The sequence below is a fragment of the Ceratotherium simum genome, chromosome 17 (genome assembly GCF_057802395.1).
Source record: "Ceratotherium simum simum isolate JZ-2026a chromosome 17, ASM5780239v1, whole genome shotgun sequence".
Taxonomy (NCBI): Eukaryota; Metazoa; Chordata; class Mammalia; order Perissodactyla; family Rhinocerotidae; genus Ceratotherium; species Ceratotherium simum.
The window spans coordinates 18,676,504-18,696,355 of NC_141916.1; the positions used below are offsets into that span (position 1 = coordinate 18,676,504).

The window sequence follows — 19,852 nt, forward strand, 5'->3', positions numbered from 1 at the left end:
TACAAACCTCATGGTAACCACTAAACAAAAAATCAGAACAGAGACACAAGCCATATATAAAGAGAAAACCATCATAGAAAATCACCAAACTGAAATGGCAGTCAGAAATACACGAGAAGAGAAACAAGGGAAATATAGAACAACTGGAAAACAAGAGATAAAATGGCAGTATTAAGCCCTCATATATCAATAGTCACTCTAAATGTAAAGGATTGAATTCTCTAATCAAAAGACACAGAGTGGCTGGATGGATTAAAAAACAAGACCCAACAATATGCTGCCTCCAGGAAATACATCTCAGCTCTAAAGACAAACATAGGCTCAGAGTGAAGGGACGGAAGACAATACTCCAAGCAAATGGCAAGCAAAAGAAAGCAGATGTTGCCATACTTATATCAGACAAAGCAGACTTCACGATAAAAAGGCAATGAGAGACAAAGAGGGGCAGTATACAATGATAAAAGGGACATTCCACCAAGAGGACACAACACTTATGAAAATATACACACCTAACACAGGAGCACCAAAGTACATAAAGCAACTATTAACAGACCTAAAGGGAGAAACTAACAGAAACACGACAATAGTACAGGACCTCAACACCCCACTTACATCAATGGATAGATCATCCAGACAGAAAGTCTGCTGTAAGTATACATATATTATATACATATATATATGCTATATATATGTATATATATAGCACCTTCCATCCAGAAACGGCAGAATACACGTTCTTCTCAAGTGCCCATGGAACATTCTCAAAGATAGATCATATGTTGGGAAACAAGGCAAGCCTCAATAAATTTAAGAGGAATTGAAATTATATCAAGCATATTTTCCAACCATAATGCTATGAAACTAGAAATCAACTACAAGAAAAAAGCTGGGACAGTCACAAATATGTGGAGACTAAGCAACAGACTACTGAACAACCAATTGATCAATGAAGAAATCAAAGGACAAATAAAAAAATATTTGGAGACAAATGAAAATGAAAATACATCATCCCAACTCTTACGGGATGGAGCAAAAACAGTTCTAAGAGGGAAATTTATAGCAATAGAGGCCCACCTCAACAAACAAGAAAAATCTCAAATAAGTAATCTTAAATTACACCTAACAGAACTAGGAAAAGAAAAAGAAATAAAGCCCAAAGTCAGCAGAAGGAAGGAAATAATAAAAATTAAAGCAGAAATAAATGAAATAGAAACCAAAAAGGCAGTAGAAACAATCAATGAAACTAAGAGCTGGTTTTTTGAGAGGATAAACAAAATTGACAAACCCTTAGCCAGACTTACTAACAAAAAAAGAGAGAAGGCTCAAATAAATAAAATTAGAAATGAAAGAGGAGAAATTACAAGAGATACCACAGAAATACAAAGGATTATGAGAGAATACTATGAAAAACTATATGCCAACAAATTGGATAACCTAGAAGAAATGGATAAATTCTTAGACTCATATACCCTCCCAAAACTGAATCAAGAAGAAATAGAGAATCTGAATAGACCAATCACAAATAAAGAGATTGAAATGGTAATCAAAAACCTCCCAAAAAACAAAAGTCCAGGACCAGATGGCTTCTGTGGAGAATTCTACCAAACATTCAAAGAAGATTTCATACCTATCCTTCTCAAACTATTCCAAAAAGTTGATGAAGATGGAACAATTCCTAACACATTTTACAAGGCCAACATCACCCTGATCCCAAAGCCAGACAAGGACAACACAAAGAAGAAATATTATAGGCCAATATCGCTGATGAACATAGATGCAAAAATCCTCAACAAAATATTGGCAAACCAAATACAGCAATACATTAAAAGGATCATACACCATGATCAAGTGGGCTTTATACCAGAGATGCAGGGAGGGTTCAGCATCCACAAGTCAATCAATGTGATACACCACACTAACAAAATAGGGGATAAAAATCACATGATCATCTCAATAGATGCAGAGAAAGCATTTAACAAGATCCAACATCCATTTATGATAAAAACTTTCAATAAAATGGGTATAGAAGGAAAATACCTCAACATATTAAAGGCCATATATGACAAACCCACAGCCAACATTATATTCAATGGTGAAAAACTGAAAGCCATCTCTCTGAGAACAGGAAGAAGACAAGAGTGCCTACTCTTGCCATGCCTACTCAACATAGTACTGGAGGTTTTGGCCAGAGCAACTGGGAAAGAAAAAGAAATAAAAGGTATCCAAACTGGAAAGGAAGAAGTAAAACTCTCACTGTTTGCAGATGACATGATTCTATACATAGAAAACCCTAAAGAATCCATCAGAAAACTATTAGAAATAATCAACAACGACAGCAAAGTTGCAGGGTACAAAATCAACTTACAAAAATCAGTTGCTTTTCTATACTCTAATAATGAACTAACAGAAAGAGAACTTGAGAATACAATCTCATGTACAATCTCAACAAAAAGAATAAAATATCTAGGAATAAATTTAACCAACGAGGTAAAAGACCTATACAATGAAAACTATAAGACATTATTGAAAGAAATCGAAGATTACATAAAGAAATGGAAAGATATTCCATGCTTATGGAGTGGAAGAATAAACATAGTGAAAATGTCTGTATTACCTAAGGCAATCTACAGATTCAATGCAGTCCCAATCAGAATCTCAATGATATTCTTCATGGAAACAGAACAAAAAATCCTAAAATTTATATGGAGAAACAAAAGACACTGAATAGCAAAAGCAATCCTGAGAAAAAGGAACAAAGCTGGAGGCATCACAATCCCTGACTTCAAAATATACCACAAAGCCATAGTAACCAAAACAGCATGGTACTGGCACAAAAACAGACACACAGATCAATGGAACGTAATTGAAAGCCCAGAAATAAAACCACATATCCATGGACAGCTAATCTTCAATGAAAGAACCAAGAACATACAATGGAGAAAGGAAAGGCTCTTATATAAATGGTGTTGGGAAAACTGGACAGCCACACGCAAAAGAGTGAAAGTAGACTATTATCTCACACTGTACACAAAAATTAACTCAAAATGGATTAAAGATTTGAATGTAAGACTTGAAACCATAAAACTCCTAGAGGAAAATATACACAGTACGCTCTTTGACGTTGGTCTTAGCAGCATCTTTTCGAATACCAATACTTGGTATTGTTTCCCAGTCATGGGAAACAAAAGGAAAAATGAACAAATGGGACTACATCAGGCTAAAAAGCTTTGCAAGGCAAAGGAAATCATGAACAAAACAAAAAGACAACCCACCAACTGGGAGAAAATATTTGCAAATCATATATCCGAGAAGGGATTAATCTCCAAAATATATAAAGAACTCATACAACTCAACAACCTAAACACAATCAACCCAGACGGGGCAGAGTGGGTCTGGCCCAGTGGCGTAGTGGTTAAGTTTGGTGCACTCTGCTTTGGTGGCCCAGATTTGCGGGTTCAGATCCCAGGCACAGACCTACACCACTTGTCAGCCATGCTGTGGTGGTGACCCACATATAAAAAAATAGAGGAAGATTGGCACTGATGTTATTTCAGGGCTAATCTTCCTCAAGCAAAAAAGGAAGAAGGTTGGCGGTGGATGTTAGCTCAGGACAAATCTTCCTCAGCAAAAAAAAAAGAAAAAGGGACGAGGGTATGAACAGATCTTTTTCCGAAGAAGATATACAGATGACCAACAGGCATGTGAAAAGGTGTTCAACATCACTAATAATTAGGGAAATGTAAATAAAAACTACAATGAGATATTACCTTACATCTGTCAGAATGGCTACAATTACAAAGACAAAAAATAACAAATGTTGGAGAGGATGTGGAGAAAAAGGAACCCTCATACACTGCTGGTGGAAATGCAAACTGGTGCAGCCACTATGGAAAACAGTAAGGAGATTTCTCAAAAAATTAAAAAGAGAAATACCATACGATCCAGCTATCCCACTACTAGGTATTTATCCAAAGAACTTGAAATCAACAATTCAAAGAGACTTATGCACCCCTGTGTTCGTTGCAGCATTATTCACAATAGATGTGGAAGCAACCCAAGTGCCCATCAACTGATGAATGGATAAAGAAGGTGTGGTATATATATATAATGGAATACTACTCAGCCATAAAAAAAGACAAAATTGGGGGCCAGCCCAGTGGTGCAAGCCGTTAAGTGTGTGTGCTCCGTTGCAGCGGCCCGGGGTTCGCCGGTTCAGATCCCAGGCACACACCAATGCACTACTTGGCAAGCCACGCTTGGCAAGCCACGCTTCCTCCCATATAAAGTGGACGAAGATGGGCACGGATGTTAGCCCAGGGCCAGTCTTCCTCAGCAAAAAAAGAGAAGGATTGGCAGATGTTAGCACCAGGCTGATCTTCCTCACCAAAAAATAAATAAATAAATAAAAATAATAAAATAAAAAAAGACAAAATTGTCCCATTTGCAACAACATGGGTAGAACTTGAGGGTATTATGTTAAGTGAGATAAGCCAGACGGAGAAAGACAAACACCGTATGATTTCACTCATATGTGAAAGCTACACAAACACATGGACAAAGAGACCAGATTAATGGTTGCCAGAGGAGAGGGGGGTTGGGAGGTGGGCAAAAGGGTTTAAGGGGCGCATATATGTGGTGATGGATAACACTTAGACTATCGGTGGTGAGCACGATGCAGTCTATACAGAAACTGAAAAATAACAGTATACACCTGAAAGTTCACAATGTTATAAACCATTATGACCTCAATTAAAAAATTCTAAAAAAGAAACCAGATATATAAATAACAATAAAAAATAATAATATCTAATTCGTGAAGTTTTACAAAAATAGAAATAAAATACTGGACAAAAATAGCATATTAAAATGAGAGTGATCAGAGGTAAAGCATTAAGATACTTGTACTGTTTGAGATGGTTATCGATATTGATTTACTTTGAATGTGTTAATTTATAAATATATGTGTCCAAATTTTTAAGGAAACAATGGCTAGAAGAAAAGAATCAATGCAAGAGGCAGCAAGAAAGGTGAAAAAGTCAGAAAAATAAGTATTCTAATCAATCTTATTTAGTGCTTTCAAACCATTCTAACTAGAAATAATACAAATGATTAGATGGTAAAAATGAAGCACATATATCAACCTGCTGGACTTGGGTCTGTTTACCTTTCCCTTAGTCTTCTCTGAATTATGTGGGGTGGGAAAAAACGGGGAAGAGTTGGACAGACGCCTGCTGGCTGCCTTTCCCAAGCATCTGTGTCAGCTGGCTTCTACTAAGTTTGGATAAAGGAAGACAAAGCAAAAGACTGTCAAGAGAGAGGAAGGTAGAACCTCTCCGTTTGATTGGGGCAGAACCTCTGGAAGTATCTCCTTCATGGAGAATCAGACAAAAGAGACTTTAAGTCAAAAAGTATTACTGGGAATAAAGAGGGTTATTGTGATAATAAGATTCAATTCCATATATGATAATTCTGAACTTGCATGCATTCCTATGCCCCTAGTAACAAAGCTTGCAAACATACAAAGAAAAAAACATCACAAGTACAAGAAGAAATTGAAAAAAAAATCGACTATTACAATAAAGTTGGTAGATTAAGCCAACAAAACTGCATTAAAGATGTAAAAGGTTTGAACAACACAGTGACAAGCTTCATCTATTGGACGTGTACAGGAACCTACATCAACAACGGGAAAATACATATTCTCTTTAAGCACAGATGGAACATTTCACAAAATTGACTACATCCTAGGTTAAAGAACTATCTCAAAAATTTTAAAGATTTTATATCATACAGACTACAGTGTAACTAAATTGGAAATTAGTGAACAAAAGGTGGCTTGAAAAAGAAAGAAAGAAATGGGGGAAAACTCCAAAATAACTCATCTGTCAAAAAAGAAGTCATAGTAGAAGTTAGAAAATACTTAGAATAGGGCCGGCCCCGTGGCTTAGTGGTTAAGCGCATGCGCTCTGCTACTGGCAGCCCGGGTTCGGATCCCGGGCACGCACAGACGTACCGCTTCTCCGCCCATGCTGAGGCCGCGTCCCACATACAGCAACTAGAAGGATGTGCAGCTGTGACATACAACTATCTACTGGGGCTTTGGGAAAGAAAAAAAAAGGAGGAGGATTGGCAATGGATGTTAGCTCAGAGCCGGTCTTCCTCAGCAAAAAGAGGAGGATTAGCACGGATGTTAGCTCAGGGCTGATCTCCCTCCCAAAAAAAAAAAAAAAAAGAAAGAAAGAAATTGCTTAGAATAATAACAATTGCACTATATAAAATGCATGAGAAATGTAATGAAAGCAGTACTTACGTGGAAATTTATACCTTGTATTAGAAAAGAAAGTTTAAAATGCATAAACTGGGCCGGCCCTGTGGCTTGGTGGTTAAGTGCGCATGCTGCAATGCTGGTGGCCTGGGTTCGGATCCCGGGTGCGCATCGAGGCACCGCTTCTCCGTCCATCCTGAGGCCGCGTCCCACATACAGCAACTAGAAGGATGTGCAGCTATGACATACAACTATCTACTGGGGCTTTGGGGGGAAAAAATAAAATAAATAAAATCTTTAAAAAAAAATAAAATAAAATAAAATAAAATGCATAAATTAAACAGACTATATAGAAGTTAGGAAAAAAACCAACAGATTAAGCCCAGAGAATATGGAATGAAAGAAATAATAAAAATTAAGAGCATAGATTAATGAAATAGAAAAGAAAAATACGAAGAAGAGGCTTAAAAAAGCTAAAAGATGATTCTTTGAGAAGTCTGAACAATCTTTGTAATACTTGATTAAGAAAAAAAAGACAATGTACAAGTAAACACTATTAAGGACAAAAAGGATGATATAACAATAGATACAGCAGAGATTGAAAAGACAATAATAGAATATAGAATATTATGTACAACCTGGGGACAGTAACTTGGAAAGCTTAAGTGAAATGGGAAATTTTCTAGAAAAAAAATATATAATAAATCTTATACAAACTTTTTTAGAGAAAAGTAGGAAAGTTTTTACAAATATTTTTATATTAAAACCAGTTGAAGGCAGTATGAAAAAGTAGTTATACACCAATATCACCCATTAACATACGTGCAAAAATTCCAAATAAAATATTAACAAAAAAAGTGTGATAGGCAGAATCTTGCATCCCCTCCCCCACAAAAAAATGATATCAGGGCCTAATCCTTGGGAACCTGTAAATGTTACCTTATAGGGAGAAGAGGCCTTTACAAATGTGATCAAATCAAGGATCTTGAGGTGAAGGGATTATTCTGGATTTTCCAGGTAAGCCCTAAATGCAATCACAAGTGTCCTTATAAGAAAGAGGCAGAGGGAGATTTGAGGAGAAGGCAATGAGAAGATAAAGCAGAGAGATTTAAAGCTTCTGGCCTTAAAGATGGGAGTGATGTGGCCATAGCCAAGAAATGCTGGCAGCCACCAGAAGCTGCAAGAGGCAAGGAATAGATTCTGCCCAAGAGCATCCAAAGGCAGTGTGCCCTGCTGACACCTTGGTCACAGCCCAATAACACAGATTTCAGACCTTTGGCCTCCAGAACTGCAAGGGAATAAATTTTTGCTTCTTTATATCAGCAAGTTTGTGGAGATTTGTTACAGCAGCCATAGGAAACTAACACACAAAGTGAAGGCAAGTATAAAAAGGATAATATATCATGTTGAAGGTTTGTTCCAGAAAACTTATTAATGTGTTATTCATCATGTTAGTAGATTAAAGGAGAAAAACATAAGATCAACTCAATAGTTGTAAAAAAAATTTTTCCTAAATTCAATTCATGCATCATATCTTTTAGTGAACTAGGAAAAGAAGGAAAGATTCTTAACTTGATAAACTGTAACTATGAAAACTTAAAGGAAACATCATATTTAATTGTATAATATTAAAATTATACCCTTTAAAATGTGGATAAAGACAAGGATTCCTACCATTATGACTTTTAATCTTATGTTTCTGGAAATTCTAGCCAACACATTGAGATAAAAAGACACAAAAAGAATGAGGATTGGAAAGATCTGACAAATAATTATTTGTCAAAGAACTGATTATCACACACACACATAAAATCCCAGAAGAATCTACAAAATATTACAATTACCAAAAGGCCTAAAAGATTGTTGAATATAAAGTCAATACAATAGATCAACTGCATTTTTATACCTTGGCAAGAAACAGAAATTTTAAGAAAATACACCATTTATAATATCAATAGAAATATAGGTACTGTTTTAGTCAGTTTGGGCTGCTATAACAAAGTACCATAGACTAAGTGGCTTATAAACAAGTGAGATTTATTTCTCACAGTTCTAGAGGCTGGAAGTCTAAGACCAGGGTGTGAGCACGGTCAAGTTCTGGTGAAAGCCCTCTCCCAGGTTGCAGACTGCTGACTTCTTGCTGTGCCCTCACATGGTAGGAGGAGTAAGGGAGTTCTCTATAGTCTCTTTTATGAGGGCACAAATCCCATTCGTGAGGGCTCTGCCCTCATGACCTAATCACTTACCAAAGGCCCGACCTCCTAATACCATCATATTGGGAGTTAGGATTTCAATATATTAATTTTGGAGGTACACAAACATTCAGTCTATAACAGGTACCTAGAAATAACAAAAAATAATGTGCAAGACATTTATGTAGAAATTATAAAACTTTATGGAGAGAAAATTGTGAAACCTTATTGAAAGACTATATAAATTAAGAGATGAACTATGTTCATGGCTAGGAAGACTCATTTATGTCAATGATTCCCAAACCAAAGTAGAGATTTAAAGCAAATTCTATCAAAATCCCAAAAAGGTAACTCATGAAGCATGACAAGCTGATTCCAAAATTTAATAGAGGAGCTAATGTCCTAGAATAGCCAAGACAATGCTGAAGAAGAAGAACAAGGTAGGGTACTATCCCTAACAGATATAAAGATTTATTATAAAGCTATTCTAGGTAAAACACTGTAGTACTGGCACAGGGATAGATATATAAGGCCATGAAACAGAGAGCCCAGAAATAGACTGCCATGCAATGTGATAAATGACAGAGCTGGCATTGACTATCTGAGAGGGAAGTAGATATTACTTAACAAATGATGTTGGGACAATTGGTTGGGTTTATTGAAAAAATGATTTTGCTTCCCTATCTCACATTCAAATCTGAAGGAGAATATCTTTATGACCCCAGGGTAGAGAAAGATTGATGAATTCTTCTACATTAAAAAGGAGATCTTCTGTTGGTCAAAACACTACAGACAGGAGGAAAGAAGCCACAAATTGAGAGAGGATATTTAACACTATATAAAAAATTAAACAATAGTATCTAGAATATATTGAGAATTCCTATCTATCAATAAGAAAAATAACTCAACAGAAAAATGAACAAAAGACATGTACAGTCATTTCACAGAATAGGAAACAGTCATTTCATAAACTCTTAAAAAGGTGATCAACTTCATTGATCATCATGGAAATTCAAATTAAATCCACAATTGTATACCATTTTGTTACTGAGGAAGGGCTCACCACCCGATGCACACAGAAGCCAACATCATGTTACCAGCTTTTGAGAAAAGAAAAGGATTTATTGTGAAGTCGACCAGCAAGGAGACAGGAGGCCAGGCTTTCAAACCTGTCTCCCTGATCCAGAGCTTGGGGCAAAATTTAAGAGGTTAGGCGGAACAGGCTGGTATGTGGAAGTGCTGGAGGGGCAGGTTTTGATTGGAGGGCTTTAAACATCTATGGTAAGGTGTGCAAGGGGCTTTAACATTGGATCTTCCTAGACAACGGACCCCTCACTTCTGACGAGAGTCTGACTTGCAAGTTCCTGTTGTGTCCTGGTCCTTTGGTTCCATGTGGGGAGAAACTTCAGTTCTGGCTGTTATTTCAGATCAAGATTTTCTCCTCTGTGCTTGCTCTGGCTACAGGACTTGCATTTTTTGGCTTGCCCCTGAAAAAAACTTTGACCTTCTGTTGATAAGATGAGGTCAGTTTGAACTGGTCTTAGAGAGCCCATGGTTACAATTTCACACCCACCAGATTGGCAAAAGTTTTTTAAGTTTAATTATACCACATGTTGGCAGGAATGTGAAGCAACAGGTATACTTATACTTTGTCATGGAAGTATAAATTTGTATGATTACTTTGGAAAACACTTTGGCATCATCTAGTAAAGTTGAAGATGCACACATCTCATAATCCTACTTTTCTAATATTAGTCATAAACCCTAATAGCACTACTGAGTAGAAATTTAATGTGAGCTATACATGTAACTTTAAATTTCCTAGAAACCACACTATAAAAAGTAAAAAGAAACAAGTGAAATGAATAATTTATTTTATTTAACTCAAAATATTATCATTTCAACATTAATCAATATAAAAATTGAGATATATACATTGCTTTCATGCTAAGTCTTTGAAAGCATGTATTTTGCACTTATAGTACATCTCAAATTGTGTGCTAAATTTTCATCAGATATACTTGATCTATATTTAGATTTCATAAAATTTACAGTTGAAGAAGTAGATTCACATACCAAGTTCTTCCAAACACACTTAAAAGTTTTCCAATAAATGAATCGTGTTAGTTTTTAAATTTCAATTAGTTTAATTTAATTTAAAATGTATTTCCTATCACTCTTGCCTCATTACAATTGCTCGATAGCTACATGTGGCTAGTGGCTACCATACTGGACAGCACAGCTCTAGAAAAACTCTTGCATACGTACAGCAGGAGGCAGGTTCAAAAACGTTTATGTTACCATTTGTAAAAGCAAAAAGCTGGAAACAAACCAATATAGAAATGAGTAAGAAAATTGTAGTACATTTGTGCAATAAAATACTAAGCACACAGCAGTGAAAATGAACGAACTATAGATATACACATCAACATGAATAAACTAAAAAACACAATGTTGACAAAAAAAGCAAGTCAAAAGAATACAGAGAATGCTTCAAAAACAGGCAAAATTACACAATCTATTGTCTAGAGATGTGTCTGTGTGTCAGCTGTAGGGGAGGTAAAACTTTACCTCTACTCATTTTAGGTTTTCAGCTAGGACTCTTTAGCAAGAAGACAGATTAACAAGAGAAAAAGTTTATTAATGCATGCAATGCACATCACATGGGAGAAACATAAACGAAGAGTAACTCAAAGTGGCTGGTACAAGCATCTTCAACAAGTTTGTGGAGAAACGACAGGATAAAGGAAAGCAATTTTAGGCTTCCAATGGTGGCAAACTGTGGGAAGGTAAATATATGGGAGGAAACTAATGGACTAAGGTTTGTTTGCAGATTCCTCTGGTGCTGGTAAATCTGTCTCCTTTAGGCAGAAAAGGACGAGGGTAGAGAGAGTTTTTCCTGCACTTGCTGCCTCTTAATTGCCTTCAGCTTAAAATAATTTTTATGTCAAAGAGGGATACTTTGGAGTGACATATTCTGGTTTCCTTCACTGCTGTAACAAATTTTCACAGGTAGTAGTATAAAACAGCAGATATTTATTCTCTCATAGTTCTAGAGGTCACTGAGCTGAAATCAAGATGTCAGCAGGGCTGCACTCTCTCTGGACACTCTTTTGGGGAGAATCCATTCCTCGCCTCTTCTAGTTTCTGGCGGCCACCAGCATTCCTTGGCTGTGACCACATCCTTGCATCTTCAAGGCCAGCAGCTTCAAATCTCTCTGCTTCATATTCACATTGAGCCTTCTTCTCTGTATGTGTCTGTATGATCTCGCCTTCTGCCTCCTCTTATAAGGACATTTGCAATTGCCATAAGGCTCACCTAGATAATCCAGGATAATCTCTCCACTTCAAGATCATTAATTTAATCACATCTGCAAAGACCCTTTTTCCATATAAAGTAACATTGACACATTCCAGGGATTATGACCTGACATCTTTGGGGGAGGTGCATCATTCAGTCTACTGCAGTGTTAAAAGTGTAGAGAACAAAATTCAGGATAGTAGTTTTCTCCAGGCATTGGGAAAGGGATGCAGTTGATATGGGGAACACAGGAGTCTTTAAAGATATTTTGTTTCTTCAGTTGAAAAATGGATATACAAGTGTTCATTTTGCTATTATTATCATCTGCATATTAGGTTCTATCCTGCTCCAGATTAGATGCTCAAATTATAGTGCTTTCTCTACCCACCCTCTTACTTTGACCCTTTCACCTTTGTAGCACATAGTAAGCACTTAAACACTGGTAGCATTTAACATGTGGATGAACACTGAAAACATTATGCTGAGTGAAAGAAGCTAGACACAAAAGGCCACATATCTTATGATTCCATTTATATGAAATGTCCAGAACAGGCAAATCCATAGGGACAGAAGGTAGATTAGTGGTTGCCTACAGTTGGGAGGGCAGGTTGGGAGGAGAAGAGGCTGATGGCTAAAGGTGTGGGGATTCTTTTGGCAGTGGTGAATAGGTTCTGACATGGAATGTGGTGATGGATGCACAGCTTTGTGAATACACTAAAAACGTTAAACTGTACATCTAAAATGGGTGAATTGTATAGTATGTGGATTATATCCCAATAAAGCTGTTTAAAACAAAACAAAAACCAGCCCTAAAAAAAAAAACTGGTAGGGTTTAGAGTATCTACCTTGTTACCTATGGTAAAAGTTTATCTGTAGATTATCTCGTTTAATCCCCATGATAATCCCATATGGATAGGTATTATTATTAATCCTACTTCACAGATGAGGAAATTGAGACTGTATGAGGCTTGCGTTAAGATCATAGTTGTTATACAGTAGATACTGGAATCAAATCCAGTTAGTCTGATTCTACTGCCTGTAGTTTTGTTTTGTTTGGAAGGATTTTAAAATATTAACATAAAATTCATGTACAATAAAATTCACTCTTTTTGGTGTACTGTTCTGAATTTTGACGAAGGCATACAGATGTGTAACTACCACCAAAATCCAGATTTAAAACAATTTCATTTCTGTAAATAGTTCCCGTGTGCCCCAGCCCCTCCTCCACTCCCGGACCCTGTCAGTCATTACTTTTGTATCCCTATAGTTTTCCCTTTCCTGAATGCCACATAAATGGAATCATATCCTATGCAGTCATTTGAATCTGTCTTAGCATAAAGCATTCATTCATCAGTTGAAGGATATTTGGGTTGTTTCCAGTTTAGAGCAATTGTGAATCAAGTCACTGCAAACATTCACATATAAGTTGTTGTATAAACATAAATTTTCATTTCTCTAAATACCTAGAAGCAGTATTGCTAGGGCATATGGTAGCATACATTTATAAGACATTGCCAATTGTTATCTTAGGTGGCTTTACTATTTGTGTTCCCATCAGCAATGTATGAGAATTCCAGTTGCTCCACATCCTTGTCTGTGCTTGGCATTGTCATCATTTATTTAGATTTTCTTTGATTTCTTTCATCAATGTTTTGTGTTTTTCAATGTATGGATCTTGCTCGGCTAGATTTATACCTGAGTGTTTCATATTTTTAGTGTAATTGCTAATGGTACTGTGTTTATTAAATTTCAATTTCCAATTGTTTATTGCTAGTGTATAGAAATATAGTTTTGATTTTTGTATACTGGCCTCCTATCCTGTGAACACGTTAAACAATGGTAGCTTTTTTTGTAGATTCCTTGGGAGCTTTACATAGACAATCTTTTTTTGTCTGTAAATGGAAACTGTTTTATCTCTCCATTTCCAATTTATATTCTTTTACTTCCTTTTCTTACTTTATTGCATTGGGTAGGAGCTTTATACAATGTTGAATAAAATCGATTAAAGCAGGGGGTTGGCCTAGTGGTGTAGTGGTTAAGTTCACACGCTCTGTTTTGGTGGCCCAGGGTTCACAGATTCGAATCCCAGGCATGGACTGATGCACCACTCATCAAGCCATGCTGTGGCAGGTGTCCCGCATACAAAAATAGAGGAAGATGGGCACAGATGTTAGCTCAGGGCCAATCTTCCTCATCAAAAAAAAGAAAGAAAAAAAGTGATGGAAGCAGAATCCTTAGAGCATTTTAGACTTGCATCATTAAGTATGATGCTGGCTGTAAATTTTTTGTAAATTCCCTTTATCAGGTTGAGGAAGTTACTCTCTTTTCCTAGTTTGTTATAGAATTTTTTAAAAAATTGTGAATGAATGTTGAATTTTGTCAACTGCCTTTTCTACATCTATTGAGATAATCATATGGTTTTTCTTCTGTAGTCTGTTGATATGGTGAATTACATTTACTAATTTTCCAGTTTTGAATCAGCTTTGCATTCCGGGCATAAACCCCACTTTTTCATGATATGTTGTCTTTTTTATATATTGTTTGATTCTATTTCCTAATACTTTGTTAAGCATTTTTGTGACTGCGTTCATGAAGATATTGGTTTATAGTTTAATTTTCTTATGTCTTTGTCTGATTTTGGTATTAGGGTAATGCTAGCCTCAACGAGTGAGTTCCGTACTCTTCAATTTTCTGGGAGAATTTATGAGCAATTAGTTAGCTTGTAATATTATTCTTCATCACTTGGCCTAGTGAACTTTGCCTCCACTCTCCTGTGTATCTGACTTAAATTATTTGCTGCAACTAGATCACCTTTGTTTCTTTTTTTTTTTTTTAAAGATTTTATTTATTTTCCCCCCAAAGCCCCAGTAGATAGTTGTATGTCATAGTTGCACATCCTTCTAGTTGCTGTATGTGGGACATGGCCTCAGCATGGCCAGAGAAGCGGTGCATGGGTGCGCACCCGGGATCCGAACCCGGGTCACCAGCAGCAGAGCACGCGCACTTAACCGCTAAGCCACGGGGCTGGCCCAGCACCTTTGTTTCTGATTGCAGTATTTCCAGCACTTAACCTTATTACTCCTTTTTTAAATTATATCTCCTCATTTTATTTTTATTTATTTATTTATTTTGTGTGTGTGTGTGAGGAAGATCAGCCCTGAGCTAACATCCATGCCAATCCTCCTGTTTTTGCTGAGGAAGACTGGCCCTGGGCTAACATCCGTGCCCATCTTCCTTCACTTTATATGGGATGCCACCACAGCATGGCTTGACAAGTGGTGTGTTGATGCGCGCCTGGCATCCAAACCCCGGGCCGCCGCAGCATAGTGCATGCACTTAACCACTACGTCATGGGGCCAGCCCCTCCTTTTTTAAATTAAAAGAAAAACTTATTGAGGCAAAATTGGTTATAACATTATATGTTTCAAGTGTACAACATTATAATTTCACATCTGTGTACACAACAAAATAATCACTACCAATCACTATCATCCGTTACCATATGATTGACCCCCTTCACCCATTTCACTCATATCCCAACCCCCTTCCCCTCTGGTAATCACCAGTCTAGTCTCTGTATATATGAGTTTGTTTTTGTTTTGTTTTTTAGATTCTACATATGAGTGAAGTCATACGGTATTTGTCTTTCTCCATATGGCCTGTTTCACTTAGCATAATACCCTCAAGCTCCATCCATATTGTTGCAAATGGCAAGATTTCATTCATTTTTATGGCTGAGTAGTATTCCATTGCATGTGTACAGTCATGCATCACCTAATGATGGGGATAGGTTCTGAGAAATGGGTTGTTAGGTGATTTCATCGTTGTGTGAACTCTTAGAGTGTACTTACACAGACCTAGATGGTATAGCCTATTATACACCTAGGATATATGGTACTAATCTTATGGGACCACCATTGTATATGTGGTCTGTTATTGGCCATAACATTATGTGGCACATGACTGTATGCCACATCTTCTTTATCCATTAATTTATCGATGGACACTTTGGTTGTTTCCATATCTTGGCTATTGTAAATCATGCTGCAATGAACATATGGGTAGATATATCTTTTTGAATTAGTGTTTTCATATTTTTTGAATAAATACTCAGAAGTGGAATTTTTAATTTTGGTAAAATACGCATAACATAAAATTTACCATCTTAACCATCTTTAAGTGTACAGTTCAGTAGTGTTAAGTATATTCACATTGTTGTGCAATCAATCTCCAGAACTTTTTCATCTTGCAAAACTGAAACTCTACACCCATTAAACAACAACATTCCATTTCCCTCTCCCCCAGCCTCTGGAAACCACCATTCTACTTTGTCTCTATGAATTCAACTCTTCTAGATAGCTCATATAAATGGAATCATACAGTATTTGTCTTTTTATGACTGGCTTATTTACTTAGCATATGTCTTAAGTTTCATCCATGTAGCATGTGTCAGAATTTATTTCCTTTCTAAGGCTCAATAATGTGTCATTGTATGTATATACCACATTTTGTTTACCCATTCATTTGCCAATGGACACTTGAGTTGTTTCCACCTCTTGGCTATTGTGAATAACGCTTTTATAAGCATAGGTGTATAAATATCTCTTGGGGACCCTGCTTTCAATTCTTTTGAGTAAGTACTGAGAAGTAAAATTTCTGGATCATATGGTAATTGATTTTTAATTTTTTGAGGAACTGCCACACTGTTTTCTATAAAGGCTGCACCATTTTATATTCCCACAACCAGTGTATAAGAGTTCCAATTTTTCATATCCTCACCAACATTTCTTTTCTTTTTTTTAATAGTAGCCATCCTAATGAATGTGAAGTGGTATATCATTGTGGTTTTGATTTGCGTTTCCCTAATGATTAGTGATGTTGAGCTTCTTATCATATGCTTGTTGGCCATTTGTATATCTTTTTTGAATGCCTATACAAGTCCTTTGCCTGTTTTTTTGTTTGTTTATTTTTTTTCCTGGGAAGGATTCGCCTTGAGCTAATATCTGTTGCCAATCTTCGTCTTTATTTTTTTTTTCCCCAAAGCCCCAATGCACAGTTGTATATCCTAGTTGTAAGTCCTTCTAGTTCTTCTATGTGAGCCACTGCCACAGCACGGCAACTGACAGACAGGTGGTGTGGTTCCACGACTAAGAAGCAAACCTGGGCCACCCAAGTGGTGAGAGTGCTGAACTTTAACCACTAGATCATCAGGGGTGACTCTGCCCATTTTTGAATTAGGTTATTATTATTTTTTTGATGTTGATTTGTAGGAGTTCTTTATATATTGTGGATATTAAATCTTTATGAGATATATTATTTGCAAATATTTTCTTCCATTCCATAGGTTGCCTTTTCACTCTGTTGATTGTGTCCTTTGATGCACAAAAGTTTGAAATTTTGGTTTAGTCCAATTTATCTATTTTTACTTTTGTTGCCTGTGGTTTTGGTGTCAGATCCAAGAAATCATTGCCAAATCCAATGTCATGAAGATTTTCCCTCTATGTTTTCTTCTGTTTTATAGCTTTTAGTCTTATGTTTAGGCTTTTGATCCACTTTGAGTTAATTTTTGTATATGTGGTGAGGTAAGGGTCCAACTTCATTCTTTTGCATATGGATATTCAGTTTTCCCAAGACCATTTGTTGAAACACTGTCCTCCATTGAATGGTCTTGGCACTCTTACCAAAAATCATTTGACCATATTGGCAAAAGTTTATTTCTGGGCTTTCTATTCTATTCCATTGGTCTATATGTCCGTCTTTATGCTAGTATGAAATTTTAATTACTGTAGCTTTGTAGTAAGATTTGAAAATGAGAAGGGTGAGCTCTCCAACTTTATTCTTTTTTTTCAAGACTATTTTGGGTGTTCAGGGTGCCATGAGATTCCATATGAATTTTAGGATGGATTTTTCTATTTCTGCAACAAATACCATTGGGATTTTGATAGAGATTGCATTAAATCTGTAGATCAGTTTCGGTAGTATTGATGTCTTAAAAATATTAAGTCTTCCAATCCGTGAACATGGAATGTCTTTCCACTTATTTGTGTCTTCTTTAATTTCTTTCAGTAACATTTTATAGTGAAAATTACAAGTGCACAAGTCTTTCACCTCCTTGGTTAAGTTTATTCCTATTATTTTTATTCTTTTGATGCTATTGTAAGTGGAATTGTTTTCTTAATTTCCTTTCAGATTGTTCATTGTTAATGTACAGCAGCACAATTGATTTTCGTATCTTGCAACTTTGCCGAATTCATTTATTAGTTTTAACAGTTTTCACATGTGGAATCTTTAGGGTTTTCTACATATAAGATCATACCATCTGCAAACAGATATAATTTTACTTCCTCCTTTCCAATTTGGATGTATTTTACTTCTTTTTCTTGCCTAATTGCTCTGGCTGGAACTTCCAGTAACAAGTTGAATAGAAGTGGTGAAACTGGGCATCCTTGCCTTGTTCCTGATCTTAGAGGAAAAGCTTTCAGTCTTTCACCATTAAGTATGATATTACTTCTAAATTTTTCGTATATGGCCTTCATTATGCTAAGGAAGTTTCCTTCTATTCCTAATTTTTTGCATGTTTTTATCATGAAAAGGTGTTGAATTTTGTCAAATGCTTTTTCTGCATTAATTGAGATGATCATGTGGGTTTTTTCCTAGTATCCTGTTAATTTGGTGTATTTTGTTGTAACAACCAAAAATGGTTCCATAAATTTCCAAATGCCACTTATGAAGCAATAATCACCCCCACTGAGAACTATAGGGATAAAATGATGAACAAAAGAAGTTTGCTGATAGACTCTTAAGGAGGGGAGATAATGAAATAAAAGTCATGTTAAGGAATATTGTGATAGCTGCTTTCCAGGTGTGAGGGCTAGGTAAAGAAAGAAAAAACAAGCAACTTTCTTTTATTTGTTTCTTTATAGCAGCCATAGTTCATAAAGCATTTTCACATACATTGTACACCTCACATCAACTGTGAATTTAGTATCTCCACCATTTTACAAATGAGGCAGGGGCAGCTCAGAATTGTTAAGTGATTTATGAAAAAACATTTTAACCAAGGGGCTAGAGCTGAGATCCAGATATGGTTTCAAAGCCAACGTTCTTTTCATTACATCATAGCAATGCTAGGATGATGAAGGCAGAAAAAAAATTTTTAAGAGGGAAAATCTGAGACCCACAGTAAAGCTAGAATTAGCAGGACCTTGATTGGACAGCTTTATAGTAACTGTCACGATATTCTGGGAAGAAAAGTGACCAAAGCTTATTGTCAAACTGAGAATTTATTAATATTTTCCCCCTTCTTATTCTTATAGGACGTTAATATGCGGCTGGGTGACATAATGCTCAACGTGCAGCGGATAATAAATCGCTACACTGTTGATGAGCATGTGCACTCTGGAAGGAAAATCTCCCTTCTAGAACATAAGAAACGGAGAACAAATTTGCTGGAGAAAATGGTTACTTACACTAAGGCTGCTGAAATGAGAGAAAAGATTCTTGTCTACATCTTGGCCTGGTTGGAAGAATGGAGTAAGTTTCTAGAAGTGGTTTACAGGAAAACCACAAAGTTAAGGAAAAAGCTAGAGAATAGGATCTATAAGTAAATTTTGAAGGATTAATCAGACTAAAGAAGACTAAGGAGGTTATTCAGTGAATAGCTGTCCTCTGTTCCAGTAGGAATAAAATAAGAAAAATATAGGCTTTCTCACTTAATACCAGCTATTCTGGCCTCCTCGATTTTCTTCAAGCTTGCCAGCATGCTCCTGCCCACTGTCTTTACGCTTACTATTCCCTTGCCTGGAACATTTTCTACCAGGTAGCCACATGGCTCATTCTCTGCTTATATCTCACTTTACAATGAGATATTCTCTGACCATCCCCATTCCCTACCCCCTGGCACTGTCCATTACTCTTTACTCTATGTTTGCCTATAGCATTCATTTCTTACCACCTGACATACTATATAATTAACGTTATTATTTTTTGTCTTACATTCTTTCACTAGAATGTAAGCAGTATAAAGTTGGGGAATTTGTTTTATTCAATGCTGTATCCTCAGCATCTAGAACAGTACATGACAGAGGAGACATA

General features: G+C 36.3%; 1 protein-coding gene across 1 annotated transcript in view; it reads left to right on the forward strand.

The window, feature by feature from the left end:
* Window positions 1-19,852, forward strand: part of FAM186A (family with sequence similarity 186 member A) — a 77,968-nt gene that overhangs the window by 33,609 nt on the left and 24,507 nt on the right. The window contains exon 2 of the mRNA XM_087442007.1: window positions 19,075-19,291. Within this exon, the coding sequence (XP_087298133.1) occupies window positions 19,075-19,291 (217 nt within the window). The remainder of the gene's footprint in view (window positions 1-19,074; window positions 19,292-19,852) is intronic.